General features: G+C 37.8%; 1 protein-coding gene across 1 annotated transcript in view; it reads right to left on the reverse strand.

The window, feature by feature from the left end:
* The window catches only part of LRP2 (LDL receptor related protein 2), a 195,331-nt gene that overhangs the window by 83,648 nt on the left and 94,544 nt on the right, over nucleotides 1-17,139 (reverse strand). The window contains exons 29-34 of the mRNA XM_090287742.1: nucleotides 16,910-17,138; nucleotides 15,830-16,007; nucleotides 13,457-13,585; nucleotides 8,434-8,600; nucleotides 7,367-7,510; nucleotides 3,010-3,119 (exon numbers count right to left, since the gene is read on the reverse strand). Coding sequence (XP_090143868.1) covers nucleotides 3,010-3,119; nucleotides 7,367-7,510; nucleotides 8,434-8,600; nucleotides 13,457-13,585; nucleotides 15,830-16,007; nucleotides 16,910-17,138 — 957 coding nt within the window. The remainder of the gene's footprint in view (nucleotides 1-3,009; nucleotides 3,120-7,366; nucleotides 7,511-8,433; nucleotides 8,601-13,456; nucleotides 13,586-15,829; nucleotides 16,008-16,909; nucleotide 17,139) is intronic.

Genomic DNA, 17,139 nt, shown 5'->3' on the forward strand with positions numbered 1-17,139 from the left:
AATTAGTAACATTTTTCTGACAACAGAGTTCCATTGGCATGCTTATATCAGGATGGACAACTTTTTCCTACCCTTCCATTTCACAATGAACTAGACTCAGTAACCACAGAGAATTGCCAAATCCATAATAGATGAAAGTTTTCATCAAAATGTGAAGGGTTGCTTTCCATTTCCACTAAGGACATACTTTTAGACTTTAATCCAAGTTTTAATTTCTTTCCATCTCCTCTCCTGCTATTGCCACAATAAACAATTTTCTTACACTCTTTCCTCACACGTCTTCAAACTCCTTGATTCCAATTATCTTTATTTGCATACCATTTCCACCAATCCAATATGCTCCTCCCAATGAACCTCATCATTAAGTCTTCTCTTTACTTCTCAAACTCTGAAATTCTCTGCCTTGACAAACTTCCCATCTCATCTCTGCTCCTATTTTATTTCTCCTATTGAAGCTTCTTTGCCCTTAACACTTGCAAGAGCTCCCTAACCTCCAGTCCTTCTATGCCTATGTAACATTTTAACAATATTCTTATTTATTCTCTTGATCTCCTATTGTGGCTACCTTGCTAATCACTAACCCTGTATTTCCATCATTTCTTCCTCCTCCCCTATTCCAAGCTACCAAAAGTTTGCTGAACAAAGTCACAAAACTCTTGTAAATTCTGAGTTGACTAAAAATTGAAGCTACCCAACCTTAGGCTGAGAACAATCATCCTTAGCTGATAGTATTATGTTCACCTTATTGGTTCTTTCAAAGTCATTCCTACTAATTCCTGGCCCATCATTTTCACTCTCAATCAGTTATTTCTTCACTGATCTTTCATCTGCTCTTAAAAATATGCTCATGTTTCTGTACTCTAAAAAAATTTTCCTGTTACATTTTTATCTACACACATTTACCTTTTTCTAATTTTTCAATACCAAACTCTTAAAGAGTAGTCACATTTCTTCACCTTCCTTTCACTCTTTAACTCTTTTATATCTCCAATGAGCATCCTCTCTCTGCTATCACCAATGACTCAGCCCTTTATTAGTTATCATCCATAGAAATAGTTTTTTGCAGCAACTGATTCAATAATATTGACCATAACTTTCTCAAGACTTTCTCTTTACTGAGCATCCAAAACATTATATCCATGAGTCTCTAGCCTGTTTCTTCTCCCAATTCCTCTGAAAAATCATTGCTCCCCAATTCAACTGGGCTGCTCTAAGTTACCTGAACATTTCCTCCCTTCTGTGCCCTTGCTCTTGACTTTCCTTCCTTGACAGAATGGAAGAGATCTTCAAAGCCAGCTCTGCGTAATGAAATTCTACGTATCTTTTAAGATCCAGTCCAAATAGCATCACCTCCATTAAGCTTAAAATTTTTCTCTGTAGAACTCTCAATTTTTTTAGCTCCTTTTATGGCATTTAATCATATACACACTGGGATCATTGGTATTTATCCATGGGACTTATCAAATATACTAAGCTATAAGTTCTTGGGGTTACAAAAATTATAGAGTATGTCTTTGATAATCTTTGTATCAACCCACATACCCCAGACCCTGGCAGAGAATGCTTTTACTCTCCAAAATCAACATCTTCCTCTTCTTTCTTGGTAAAAAGCTGGATTACATGTCCCGGCTTCCGTATAGTTAGCTTGGCCATGTGACTGAATTCCAGCTGAAGAAATGAGAGCAGGCGTAGTGTGGACTACTGCTAGGCCTGGTCCATAAAGACTACCAGCGTATTCCCAAATGCTCTTTCTTTTACTTATCAAAAGATGTCAACACCCAGGATGACCTTGAAAGTCTCCTACTGAAGACCCCATCAGCCTGTATAGAATAGAGCTTCTCCCACCTTCTGCCCAGATTCCACTGCCCAAATGAAAGACAAATAAACTTCTATTTTCTTTGAGCCATTACACATTTTGGATCTTGTTTTAATAGTTAACAAAACCTAACTAATAGACCACCCAATAATAGCATAATAAATAAATGTTTGATGAATGAAAAATGAATAATGCTTGATCTTGAGTTTCTAAAGTGGAATTTTAAATCTAAGACGGTCCTTTTGTAGAAAAGATAACTGAAAATTAGGACAAGCCTGCAGTCATGGAATAAAACTTTTGCTTTTCATGCCCTTTAAGAATTGAGATTAATTCAGTTTCCTCCTAGGCCTGATAATCTGCTGACCATCAAACAAAGTCAAAATGCACTTGGTGTGAGATAACCATTCTCTTAAAAAGTCAATGTTTATACTTTATAATTTATTATTCTAGTTTATAATATGGTATAAAGTGAAATAACTGATCAAACATGATCAAACAGATCAGAGGACTCTATTCTAAATCATTAATTTCATTTTCTCTTGTTCTCCCTGCCCTTGGCTTCTTCCACTCTAACCCCAATCAATCTTTCCAAAACACAGATTTGGTTCCATCACTCCCTTCTTCCAAATCCCCTGATGGCTTCTTATGTCTCTGAAGAATCAAGTACAAATCCTCAGCATGACATTAAAGCTCTCCATGTTGTGTCCTTATCTGCTGTATCTCCTGTCTGGTCAACTGATCCACACCAGCAAGCTTCAGCACTCCAGTGCTCAGTTGGCCTCAAGTACCATTCCCCAGTTGCAACCCATTCTCCACCTACTAGAAGCCCTTTCATCCTTCAAGGTCTATTTCAAATGTTATCTACCCCCATAAAGTTTTCCACATTCACTCAAAGTCAGAATGTATTGCTCATGCCTACAATTCTTTTAAATTCTTAAATTTCTTGCTTTTTTGGAATTAATTTTCATTCCAATGCTATTAATTTGAAGAACACAGAACAAAATACACATCATATCCTTCATATTAAATATACCACAGAGCTATTTCTCTTTCTCACTGAGCTCTATATTTTTCAAAGGTTGGCATGTGAAATCAGAAAACATCCTATGTTTGAAGACTTCCATTTTATCAGATCATAACATTTACAGGAATGGTGCTGTAATGGAATGCATGAGCCATTTATAAACACTCACCCATTAACAGGATCAACAGTTATACCAACTGGAAAACCAACTCCAAGAGCTGTCCCATCATTGGTAATCAGTGTTTTTCTGTATCTGACATCTCCCCGGAGTGTCAAAACCTAGAGCATAAAATCACTTATTAGGGAAAAACAAAGAAAGCTGACGTGAAGGAGAATGTAAAACACACAACAAATTCCAAAGGGATGAATGGGAGGTTTTGCATGAGGTTCCGATAACTCCTAATTGCATTTCTGGGATATAAAGACATCAGCTCAATAGAGAGTAAGAAAAAAAAATCATCTCTCAAATGCCTATTTTCATTTCACCTAAAATTTCAGGAGAGGAAATGTATATGAATAAAAGAAAGATTCATATGAGGGAACACAGAAAGTCACTGCTAGGAAAAAATTACAAAAATGCCTTCAGAAGAAGATAAAACTCTGGAAGATCAATGGGAACCCCATGGCTCTCCCGCATCTCAGTAACTGGGCCGTTGCACCCAGAGGACCACTGCTGCCCACACAGCTGATCACTGTGAAGTCACTCAGAGTTAAAGTGAATTCTCTCCCAAGTTAACAGTCTGAGTCAAAATACATGAATTCAAATCCCTGCCCTGCCAGGTCTGACTGTATGACCTGAGGCAAGTAAATTAACCCCTCTGAACTCCGTTTCTTCATCATTAAAATGCGGATGACAATGGCTCCTTTTGCACAGAGCTCACAAGAAAATGAGATGACACATGTAACTAGTACAACTGTATTTAATAAATGTTTCCTATTTTTTATTGGTCCATTTATTGGACACTTTGTAAGTACCACGCATTTTACTAAGCATTATTGGATAATCCTGTGAGATAGATACATTAGGCCTATGTTACAGATGATGAAGAGGCCTAGAAAGATTGAATGTCTTTTCCAATACTCTCTCTTTTTAATTGTTATTGTTATTATGTTATAATCACAATGTTAACAGAACCCTGCAAATTCACAGAGAAATATAGATTACTGGATTAGAAGCAGTTTTTTTGAGGAGCACGACTAGTTTAATACGCACCTGAGAGGGTCAGCAGGGAGAAAATGTTGATTTGCGCAAAGGTTTTTCTATAAAATTGTTTTTCAAGGCAAATAGTTATTTATGTCTGTGTTTATGTTTCTCTCTCTCTCTCTCTCTCTCTCTCTCTGTCACACACACACACACACACACACACACACACTTCCCTCCCTGACTATTTCCTAAAATGTTCTCTTCTCTGGTACCTTTCTTTCTCTCCTACTTAGACTAAGACAATTTTTCTCTTTTCAGTTTGCCTCTTTCTGCTATGACTTCTCTCCTTTTCCTCGGCCTCAGGATCTCTTTAGTTCAAAGGAAAGTTCCTTCCTTGTTTTGCGGAACATATCCAGCTCAGCTTCACTTTTCAGCTACAAAATTGCCATCAGTGAATGGGCACACAGCTACCCCTAGTGGAACACAATCTCTTAAACATTTCTGTTTTATCCTGAAGTTGGAATTAAATGTGAATTACTCTTATGCTGGAACAGATATTGTGCAGGCAAACTGTAAGTAAGATCTATTTCTGCTTTCTTAAGCAGCCTGATACTCTCCCCGAAAAGCCAGAATTGATATCACCAAAGGAGAAAACCAATAAAAATGCTAAAAGAGCAGTTTACATTTGAATCATTATTCTCAGAGTTCCTTCATGGATATTCTAAATATATTAATGATTTCAAGGAAATAGGGCCCTGCATTCACAGGCCACCTTAATATCATGAAGCACTTTTATTTATTGAGCTATTACCCCATTTTACAGGTAAGGAAAGAGAGGCTCAGAGAAGTTCAGTAATTCTTCCAAGATCAAACAGCCTGTGAGTAGGGGAAATGCAGTGCTCTCCCCGGAACAACATGTATCTTTTTATCTCGAGGTCTTGAATAAAGTGTTTTTCTCTACCTTGCCTGCTTGTTCCCTACTTCTTCATTTGGCAGAAATAACTATTGGTCATCCTGCATACTCAGCTCACCAATAACCACTTATGAAAAGCCTGCCATTCTTTCTCCCACACTTTTACCTCTGTCCCCAACCACATAGCTCATTATATACACTGCTCATACCATACTTATTACACCAGAGCAAATGTATTTGTTTATGACTAGCTCTCAGATGTGTGAGCTACTTAAAAGCAGAAAAAGAATGTTTTATTTTTCTTTGAACGCCCAGGACTAACCACGGGACTGATTCATAGAACGCATTTACTCGTGTTTGTTAAATGAACGGATGAGCAAACAAGCCAGACTCAAAGCCAGATCTCTGGACTCCAAAGCAAATTATCTTTCCTCTGTACCTCACTGCATTGGGGCACAATTACAAACCTTAGGTTTATGTGGGTAAAGCAGCCTTACCAATACATACACATGCACAAGCACACACTCAGTGATTTTTCAACTGTTACCTTTCCATTCTACCTAACACTGATGAAGGAGATGCATTCCCTGCTTTTGGAAAACTATCATTCTAAAAGGGAAGACTCCCATTTACAAAGCAAGAGACAACAAGATGGTATAGGAGCCTATTAATTGTCATTTGGAATTCAGGCAGCTTTGTACTGAGGGGAGTCTAGAGAGGTGTGAGTTCCGTATTAAGGGTCTTAGGCTGTAAATTTTGCCCATGTTTTGATGGGAGGGTGATAGTTTTAGCTAACAGGATAAACAAATATCTTCCCTCACTGACAAAGGAGGGGTTAAATTAGGTCAGATTGCTGGAGCTATGACTTATAACAAGGCAAAGTGAGAACACTGCCTGAGAACTGGGCAGTGAAGCTGACTATTTATGCCCAATTCTTAACTTCTATGGACTTCAGGTTCTTATTTAAAAGACAGAGCCGTGGTTGGTGTGGATCAGTGGACTGAGCACTGGCCTATAAACCAAAGGGTCACTGGTTCAATTCCCAGTCAGGGCACATGCTTTCGGACCAGGTCCACAGTTAGAGTGTGTGAGACGCAATCACACATTGATGTTCCTCTCCCTCTTTTTCTCCCTCCTTTCCCCTCTCTCTAAAAATAAATAAATAAAATCTTTAAAAATAATAATAAAAGACAAAGGGCTTGAACCAGATGAGCCTCCAAGTTTTTCCTTATGTTAACAGTTGATGATTCTACAGCTTGATATAATCCAGGGGATGAGTGAATGGTTACTACACTTGCCTGCCCTTGGCAATGTTGTAACAATTAAACGAGATGAGGTTTGTGGAAGGCCTTTGTAAACTGGAAAGCACTGCCCAACGTGAGCTCTATTGAATCTGCTGTAAATTAGCCACTTGGCTGCTGTATGTCTTCCTCATCTCTAGCATTTATCTTCCTGTATGTCCCAAAGAGCAACTAACTTACTAGCTGGGGCTAACCAAGAGTAGTGGATTGTCGCTCTACACAGCCCTGTTAATTGCCCCTCTCACAAGACCCTCCCATTGCTTTAGGAATTTTCACTTTCAAAATTATTATGGATTAATAATCTTGTACATGTTTTAACCTTGTCCCAGAGTGCAGAAAACCAATACTATTCAAGTTACTTCTGATTTACTTCATGTGATTTCATACCTGCACCCCATCTAGAATTTCTTCTGGGAATTAGAGTGAAAAAGAACAGTTATCGCAAAGAGGGGAGTATCAAAGGAATTAGAATCAAGTTTCTACTTTCTGTTTCACTGTTTGAAAAAGTGTATTGGCGCCATAGAAAGATTTCCATCTTAAAAGAGGTAACCTATAAGTTAGGTTTAGGACTAAAATAGCATTGAAGATTTGATGAGAAAAGATAGTGAAAATTCCCTGACTACTATAATCTCCCCTTTATGTTGAATTCCTTACATAATTTTTATTTCTACTTTTATATATTTTTAAAAAATATCTTAAACTCTTCTATAGGAACAAGTTAGTATTGCTATTTAAGAGGAAACCAAATAGGGCAGTAAAAAGTTTCAATAATTTATTTTTAAGTTGGTTTTCCTCCTTAGCTTCAGGGACTTGATAGCTAATACTAATATCTCTTCACTTTCGCTTCTACTTAAAAATAATTTCAAAATCCATGACAAAATTTCCTGAGAATAGATTTTACATGAAATCAGAAACCATGTTTGTTGCCCTGGCCAACATGGCTCAGTTGATTCGGCATCATCCTGCAGACCGAGAGCTTGAAGGTTGAGTTCCCCAATCGTGGCACATGCCTGGGTTGCAGGTTCAGTCCCCAGCCAATCAATATTTCTCTCTCACATCAATGTTTCTCTTCCTCTTTTTCTCCGTCCCTCCCCCTCTCTCTGGAATCAATAAAAGAAAAAATAAAATAAAATACAACACTGTGTATGTAGTATTATGGAATCATTACCTCAATTGACTGAGTCCCAGGATTGGTGTAATAAAGGTTTCTCGATATCCAGTCTAAGGCCAGGCTCATAGAAGAACCCAAACTGGACAGAGGAACTAACACTGTCCTGTTGGTGCCATCTGTCTTCACTCTGTGAATTTCACCCTGGAAAGAAAGACAAGGAGAAGGGTGCTGTTTCAGGGCCAAAGCTACTCCAAGAAAACACTTCCTTTACTGTGGCTACTGCCAGCTACTATGTTTCTTTAATAGTCCTGGGACTTGGAGAAAAGGCGAAGGTTCAGAACCATTGGGTGGCCTCACTGTATAATGCTAATACAGTATCATACACTGACTATCTCTGATATTGGCTACGGAGATTTATTTCCTAATTAGCAAAGGCTGGAGTCATAAAAACAACCCAAGTCACAGGAGACCAGGAGTATATTTTGCATCATGGCATCAACTAACACAAAGATCTTTCCTCTCTTCCTCATTTGTATTCCCTTTGCCCCTTCCATATCCGCACAGGTTTTTTCCTAAAGGGTGAGGAAGGGACCCAATGGGAAAGCAATTGGAGAAGTGTTCTTTTCGTCCTCAAGGTTCGCGGTGGTTCTGAATGAAAGCCCAGCAGTCACATCAAATGCTTTCCTGGAGTTCCCTTAGGGATCTATCGCTTTTTGTCTTCAGTTATGATCATTTTTATGTTAGTCTAATAATATCTTCTACAGTCTTAAAACTCCTTAAGAACAATCTTTGTGACTGCTGCTTCCAGGCATGTATTCTGCAGTTGGCACCAGCTAGTTCAGTGAAGGGCAAACAGTCAGCACTTAAAAAGTACTTGCTGAATGAATAAAAAGTACGCAATAGCTTAAGTGTGCTTATTATTCTAAATCTAAACAGTGCTCTGATCTTTGCTCTAGGGCAATCTCCCATTTACATCCCTCACTGAATTTAAAAAAAAAATAGTGGTAAGTTAATTTATTTCTGGATAAGTCCCCTTTTATTCACCCAGCAAACGTTCGCCTATAAGAAGACATCAGTGCAGGCTCTCTGCATGTTACACACTTTGAATGTTACTCAAAACTTACTGGATTCTCAACCCAATAGATGAATTCCTCTGAGTCATCAAATTCAACATCATAGCCATTCTGTATCCCGGATATGGGAACCATAGCATCATTGCTCTTCACCTCAGGATTAAGGGAGATTCCAAAAATGACGCTGCGTCTTACAGTTATCAAGAAAGGTTGGTCATCTGTGAAAACAGCAGAATATCAGTCAACATTATATCCCACTATTCCCAGACATTTAGAGTAATGAAAGGCAGTGGATTGTTACATCTTATAGGATAGAATGTCACTGCAGCATTGCAGCAATAAATATAATGCACAGTAGATATTTCTGCAGACAATCCAGGGCCTTCCACTGGGTTTCAGTGCACTGCTGAGTCAGCAGACCTCTAACTGCTTGCACAGGGCTTCTGGATTGTCCCAAGGCATATTTATGGTATCCTTCATTAATTCCTTACTTACCCTATTATGGTCAAGAAGTGCTTTTATTTCTAGCAAGACAAAAACCTCACTGATAATAAGTAACTTAGAAAAAGTTGAATTTTGAAGAAAAAAAAAGTGAAAGAAATCATAAAATATAGTTGGTGAATGGCAGTTTATTATTTTTAAGTATGTTCAAAATATAAAGCAACCCTACAAAGTGTTGCCTAGTATTTATTAGAGATTTTAATTATTAAATAAATCCAATTTATAATCCCACCAATTGTTGTTAACTAATGTCTGTCTTCTGCCCTAGGTTCTAATTTCCAAACGGCAGTGACTCTGTCTGATTTACTCACTATTAATTATGTCCCCAGAGTCTGGCATATAAATAGTTGCCTAATAAATATTTGCTAACTAAATGAATGACCACATAAATAAATAAATGGATAGGTGTGTAGGTGAATATGTAAATAGTGTCTTCTAAAGTTCTCAAAAGTATCTGTACATTGCAATTTAAATATCCTCATAATCTCTTAAACTATCAATTCACTTAACCTCCTTAACATAATGAGATCCTTTTTCAAAGATAATCTTTATCATAGCAATAGTCCCATTACCAAAAAATACATAAATTAATGAAATCCAAGAGTTGGCTTTCTTTATCATCCCTCTCTAAGAAAAGAAAAACTTTGGAATGTGACTTTTGTGTTATTAAGAATAAATCTCACATATTTAGACAAAATTTAAAATGATTGATCATTTTATAATTTTCATGGGCTACCAGCCTTTCGTTATTTTGGTCTTGGTCATATGATAAATTTTACATCTTTAGCAGGATTATTGGACACTTTTTGCTTATTTTCACATCTCATTAGCTTTTCCGTATTCCTAGCATTTTTTATTATTGATGAATAACTCAGCACTTATTAAACTAGTACAAAATCAAAGTAGATTTTTCAACTATTAATGCTTTCTGATCCACAAAGTTCTATAATATATAACATTTAGTCTTTCACAAGCCTTCAAAGTTGTTTTCCAGTGAGTCCAATGAGGCTTGCAAGGGCTATGTGACTTCTGCAGGAAACAGTGCAATAAAAGATTAACTCACAGGCCCATCCCCTCTCAGAGGCTCCACGTTGCCCCTCTTCTGAGCACCTGCAATAGCCATAATAATCGCCCCCATTTACTGTGAATATGTGCCACACAGTATACACCAGGCAAATGTTATTTACTTAACTAATCCCTGAAGCCTCGTAACCCTGTTGGTTAACAAGTTACCACCACACACACACAACTTTCAAATGAGGCATAAAGAAATAAAGCAATTTAACCACGGTCACACAGTCAGGGCTCTTGGACTCCAAAAACCTATGTTTTTAATCTCTACCCTGCAAAAAGTACATGCAGGGTGCTACATATGAATATTAATTACCACTCAATCCGTTTATTGAGTAATGGCAATAATAAAAAGTAAATAAAAGCTATATAATGAGTTTCGATGTACTTGGAAATTATACTGAGATATTTAATTATTTATAATTATTTATTGGTTCAGTAAAAACAAGAACTATTTCCCAATTTCACAGAGGACATTTTAAGTTTTACTTACTCAAAACCTGATACTTCCCTTTTAAAAAGGTAATTTTCCTATTGCTTAAATGGAGGAATTCTCAACTGAAGTGCTGTTTAGGACCTTACAAACGCTGCATTGCTCATCAACAATCATAGGCCCTCCTGATTGCTCTGAGGAGCTCTCTCCCCTCAAGCACTACTCAGCTCCTGTTGTTTGGCTGCTACTCCTTCCTGGGACGGGTCTCAGGCCCTTTTATCTGATCGCTGGTGTATTTGAGAGCGGTTACCACCAACAAACATCTGCGGCGATGGACCGGAAGATGGGGTATCACTTAATGCTGCATTGACAAAAAGTGCGAGAGCCAGGGTGGAGGACGGTGCCAGAGGAGCACTAGAAAGGAAGTGACCCCTGCTATAAGTGGCCCGGGAGGGTGTGTGAGGAGTACTCTGTGGAAAAGGAGAGATTTTATGACACTATATACCTATAAAGGACCCAATGGGCGAAAAACACAGGATTGGAGAAAGAGAAACAAAAAATTTTTAGCTTGTCATTTACTCAACATTCACTGAGTGCCACTGTGTGCCACAAACAATAAGGGCACATCAACAAATCAAGTGGAGGCTTCAAACTTTGAATCCAGAAGGCAAGACAAAGTATAAGGAGCCTTTCTCCGAGGAAGGAGTAAGGTTGGAGGAAAGGTTCAGGAGGAGGTAACATTTAAGCTGTCAAGGTCAGTGTGTCTCAGTCTTTGGAAAAGAAAGACCATTTCTTATTTTTTTTAGTGTTCATGTCATGATTTCATTAAGATTAGTGTTAGCAGAGCAGAGAAGTGAAAAGACGACAATCCGGAACAGGAAATTGGTGTTGTAATTAAAAGGTGACATTTAAAACTCTCAAACCAAGGTCCTACTGAACTCAGACCTTGCACAGACTCACCAGCATGGCAACCTTTCCTAGAGCATGGGCAAGGAGTGGTTTATTTCTTCTTTTGCATAGGATTGCTGAAGCAATTGCCTTGTGTCCCTCAGACTGAGTTGGAAACTTATTTTGGATTTGAGATCATTTTAGAGGGTGCTGGGGAGATATTCTGATTTGAGTTTCATTGGTTTCTGGCATTGTGGGAACTTATTTGATAAAGAATAAAAAACTATTGCATGCAAAGAAAGCGCTCACTTAAATTTTGATAACATAAAATTAGGAAAAAATAGGAACATCCCATAATGCCCCCACCGAACTGTAGTCACTATTGGCATTTGTGTGTGCTATCTTCCAGGCTTTTTAACACATCTTTATATGTGGCCAAAATTAGACGGCATCTACCTTTTCAATTAATCTTATCACCTACACATTTCCAAAGATATACCAGACACTTAGTAAACACTATTTTAAAGGTTATTGAACATGTAAATCAAGTAAAAATGTTTTTATCTACAAATGTTAACAACTCTTCTAAGCTTCTTGTTGAAAAACACTGTGTAACTGTTAACATACATTGACAATCAGTTACCCAACTGGTACTGAGAAACCAGTTGGGAAATAGTGAAAAAAGGTCCACCTCAGTAAACTCAGCCCATTGTAAAACCACTAGTGGAATTACTTGTGCAACAACAAAAGGTACCATTTAGAATTAACATTTATCAATCACCATCAGATAGTAATTCTGATTACACCAATCCCCAATGCACCATTTAATAATCTTTGTGTGGTGAAAGAACACTTTGTATCCAAAATGTCCATAGTCCAGGTTAATCTTTTGCAGAAAGACTGTGAGGACACACTAAATTAAACAATGTCAACAAGGATTAGGTGCATAATACGTCTCTGAAGAAAAATGGCAAATGCCAATCCCTTTGTAAGCATTACCAATAATTAAAATCTTTCATCCGGAAAGTAACATTGCAAAATACTACATGCTGATGGAGAAAGTCTACATCTGCATAATCTGTAAACAGCATACATTTTCCAGATTCAGCATATAATTTCCATTTGAAAACGTAATTTTCCTCTAGGTTGGGACTCCGTTTTCTCTTAAGAACTTTTTAAACATTAAACATTTCATTTGAACTTATCTATAGCCATTTTTAGGAGTATCAAAACACGTACACTTCTCTTCATTGAGAAATGAAAGAAACTTGAGTTTAGAATAACTTTAGATTTTTAAGCAAAAGGGAATGATTTTTGAAGAGTTTATTATAGATCAAGTACACACTCCAGAAGAAATCTCTTTTGGGGACTGACTACTACAGTATTCTCTCACTTATCACGGGTATTACATTCTAGACACCACCACGAAGTAGGAACCTTACATTTATTCTACACTCTTAAACCTACGTAACTATAACAACACACATATACAGTACCGCAAAGTCCTGCAATATAGCGAAAAATCCACAATAAATAATTAAATATAATATATTTTTAAATCCCACGATACAATGAGGCCACGATAAGTGAACCGCAATATAGAGAGAGACTACAGTACATCTTTTCCTTCCATTCTTACTCCCTCCACATACTCTTCAATTAACCCAGTAAAATATCTAGGATGAGATAAAGATTCAATTGTTCAAATAATCACTTAAAATATTTCATACAGTGGAAATTTATGTTTTTAAAGTATTGGATAGTAATAGTAAAGGTATTGAAACCTAGGCTACCACATTCATCATTGTAGATTATGAGAATAAAAATGAAATAAGGATCCTGAAAAATGAAGCTATACACTAATGTCAAGAATTTTAATTTGAGTGCAGAATTTGGAACTTTCCATTACCATAACTAGTCTAACTGTAACCAGGTAAGAGAAAATGTGAAGTTAAGGACTGTTGAATTACCGGCATACATAATATTAGCTCTGTGTACAGAAACTATACAACAACTAATGTATGTGATTAAGTCATCCCATATAGCATGCACTCCAAAGACACCTGCTGAATCAAAGGGAACACAGCACACACTCCATCAGCAAGTGGCTCAGAACTCGCACAGCTTTGCACAAACTATGGCAAGCTCCGTCTGAGGGCATACTTAAAGGACATACTGTACCTCTCAGGCAAGTCACAGAATCATGAGAGAGACTCCATCCAGAAGGACAAGCACAGGAATAACGCTGCAGACTGTGTGAGGAAAGCAGGCAGAGGTGACTGCAGGGGGCGGAGGTACATGAATTTATACCTGCAATAGAAAGAGAAGTAAACATTGCTGAATAGAAAACCCCCCACATTAAAGGAGTACAGAATGAATGGGCAGAGAAAACGTGACATATATTTATATATACAAATAAACAATGAAATATTATTCAGCCATACAAAAGGAATCCTGCCATTTGCAACAACATGATAGACCTTGAGAGTATCTTGCTAAGTGAAATAAGTCAGAGAAAGATAAACACCATTTGATTTCACTTATAATAATTTTTTTTTTTTAAAGCCACACAATTACAGAGAACAGAGTGGTGGTAGCCAGTCAAAGGGTGGGGGGAGAGTGAAATGGCTAAAGGTGGTCAAAAGGTAGTAACTTCCAGTAATAAGACATGTCAATTCTGGAGGTGTAATGTACAGCACGATGACTATAGTCAACAATACTGTATTCAGTAATTAAATATTTGAAGGTTGCTGAGAGAGTAGATTTTAAAAGCTTCACCACAAACCAAAAAGAAATTTTTGTAACTATGTGTGATGGTGGATGTTCACTAAACTTACTGTGGTGATCATTTCACAATATATACATATTTCGAATCATGTTGTACAATAAGTCACACTGTTACTGTCCTCCCAGAGGCTCCCAGTATTTGGAAACATAAGTATATTACATTACCTCTGTTGGTTTTGGGTTTTTTCCTAAAATATATTACCCTTCCCTAACCCTGTGCTTTCAACATAAAAGTCGTAAGAGACATAAGAGGGAAGAATGGCTTGTCCAAGGTTACAGATCAATCTTGTCTATAACTGGATTATGAACAAACAGCCACTGAGTAATCCTGAGTTTAGTAATCCTGAGCAAAATATTACGTGTCTTTTTCCTGACCTAAAAGAGATCTTTTTACATTAAATGAAACCAAGGTGTGTATTCCCTATGTGACCTTTACAGTTACCCATTGTTGACCAAGTTTTGGTTAGATAAATAATATTTTATTTTTTAGTGATGCCATCTTTGTGTGTCTCTGCTCCTTGTCAAAAGAGATCCTGGGTGCATCCCAAGCTCACAGGATGTTCTCTAGATCTTATGTGCTCTTATTACGGACTTTGTCAGATTCTTTAATCCATTCTTTCACTCCAAAATGTTATGTACCAAACACTATTCCAAGCACCAAGAATACTATAAACATGGAGCCAATAGTCCAACAAAGGGAGACAGAACTGAACTCATAAATTGTGTGATTTCAACAGGTAGCAAAAGGTAAAGGGGGGATAAGAGGTGATGGAAGGAGACTTGACTTAGGGTGGTGAACGCACAATACAATATACAGTTGATGTATTATAGAACTGTACACCTGAAACCTATATTAACTTTATTAACCAATTTCACCCCAATAAATTGAATTTAAAAATAAATAAATAGTAAATTGTGCGGACCCAGAATGTGAGGGTAAAGAGCAAATAATTACGAGAAGCGGAGGCTATTTTATAGTCATCAAGGGCCAGCAAAGAGCATTCAATAGAACCCTAAATGACACAAAGGAGCCACTCGTGGAGAAGCCTGGAGGAGAGATGTTCCAGGCAGAGGGAAGAGCTAATGCAAAAGTGGGAAGCTGCCTGGTATGCTTCAGGAGCAAAATGAAATCCGCTGAAGTTCAATGTGGCAAGAATTAGTGGGAGAAGAGAAGGGAGCAGGAAGCTCACCGGGGCTTGATTCTGAAGTGTGATGAGAAAGCACTGCAGAGTCATGAGGGGGGTGAAGATTAAGTGACTTATTCCCCCCTCACACTTGAAGCAACACCAGCAAGGCCAAATTTTTAAATCACCTACCCACCCACACCGTGCACTCTAGGATGAGAGAGTGGCCACAGAAGGGCACTCACTGGGCCACGATGCCAGGAAAAATAAGTCCTAAAAATAAGTGGACGTGATAAAAGGATCTAAGGGACTAAATATCTGGCCTATGCCGTATTTGTCAGTCAAGGAGATTGAGACCCAGAGAAAAGTCACAGAGGCAGTGGTCAAATTGCTAAATAAAATGACTGAATTTAGATCTGCGGTTGTTACATACAAGACTTGAGTCTTCCATGGTAAATAACAGTAATGGAAATGTTAGGAAAGAAAATTCATTGCCTGAACAAATGGGTCTGCAACATTGTGTGTTTTACATTTCCAGGGTAAGTGTTTTCCAAACTCTTCCTAGGCAGGATGTCTGTCTCTTTCAGCTGTCCAAACAAATGGGTCTGCAACATTGTGTTCCTTTCAATTGCCTCTCATTTACCATTTGGCTGTTTCGAAGGATGAACTGCAACAATCCCAAGCGGCTGGTGCACACTGGAAATTACAACTGACTGGTTCCCTCCATGCCACTTGTTGGCCTGAGTAACCTGTTGAGTTGCCCGGTCAGTCCAGTACACCGAATCTTGAAAGAGAGTTAGGGCATAGGGATGGCGCAGAATCTGTGAAACAGAAGAGAAGAATGAGATCTTGCCCAGAGATAAAAACCGAGGTGAACAAACTAGAAAATAATGCCCAGGAGATGGTTTCCTTTAATATTTAAATATCTAACAAAGATATAGGGAAGTGATTGTTCAAAAGACAGACGAAAAGTATACTGCTTTACCTATTTGCCACAATTCCACTCAAAATCCTTTCACATACCTGTGTCATTTAGCCTTCGTTTTTTTCCTGGGAGTTACCCTGGACATCCATTTTACAAATGAAAGCAAAACTGAAGTGCAGAAAGTAAGGTGACTTGTCTGAATCTCTTACTGCCAAGACCTACCCACCACCCCATTTCGCCACTCCTTATCCAGTGTTATTCCCACTGTCTTGTTCTGCCACACACAGGTGCACATTAACCTGACACAATTTAGATGCCGATTTCCTGAAAGTAGGGAGGCCCTCCCAGGGTCTCTTCAACTCACAGAACTAGAAACAAAAACAACTTTAAACAGAAGTTATTAACAGTTCTGTATCTTCCCATAATTTGTGAAAATAAACTCCACAGAACTTCCTGAATAAAAATACAAAACACATGACAGGCTATGATTATTTGTGACTATAAATATAATTAAATCATTAATATTCACTTAACACTTTTTAAAGGTAAAGAAACAACAGATTGGCATCTACAGATAAATGAAATCAGGAGCAATCTGACCATGAACTAAAATAAAAATTTTTTTCTGTTAGAAATAAAAGATGAATTGACCCTTATTATTGTTGGTATTTCTTGGAATTGCCATGTAGATTTCATCTGTAACACAAAAATAATAGTCTTTGTTTTCTTTTTTCTCTTTCTGCATTCCACTAAGACACTAATGTGGTTTCAGTTTACTTTTCCTCACCACCAACTTACCAAATCACTGGCTATGACCTGCCTCCGATGTTGTCCATTATAATCACAAAAATCTAAGTAATCAAGGTAGGCATCCAAGAAGTAGAGCAGTCTGTTGGGGTAGTCAATAGTTAAGCCATTGGGCCACAAAATCTTGTCCTGGACAATAACAGTGCGCAAACTGCCATCCATGCTGGCTCTCTCAATCCGTGGGTGATGGCCCCAGTCAGACCAGAATATCACATGGTCAC

The sequence above is a fragment of the Furipterus horrens genome, unplaced genomic scaffold (assembly GCF_987537825.1).
Source record: "Furipterus horrens unplaced genomic scaffold, mFurHor1.1.pri manual_scaffold_1, whole genome shotgun sequence".
NCBI classification, from domain to species: domain Eukaryota; kingdom Metazoa; phylum Chordata; class Mammalia; order Chiroptera; family Furipteridae; genus Furipterus; species Furipterus horrens.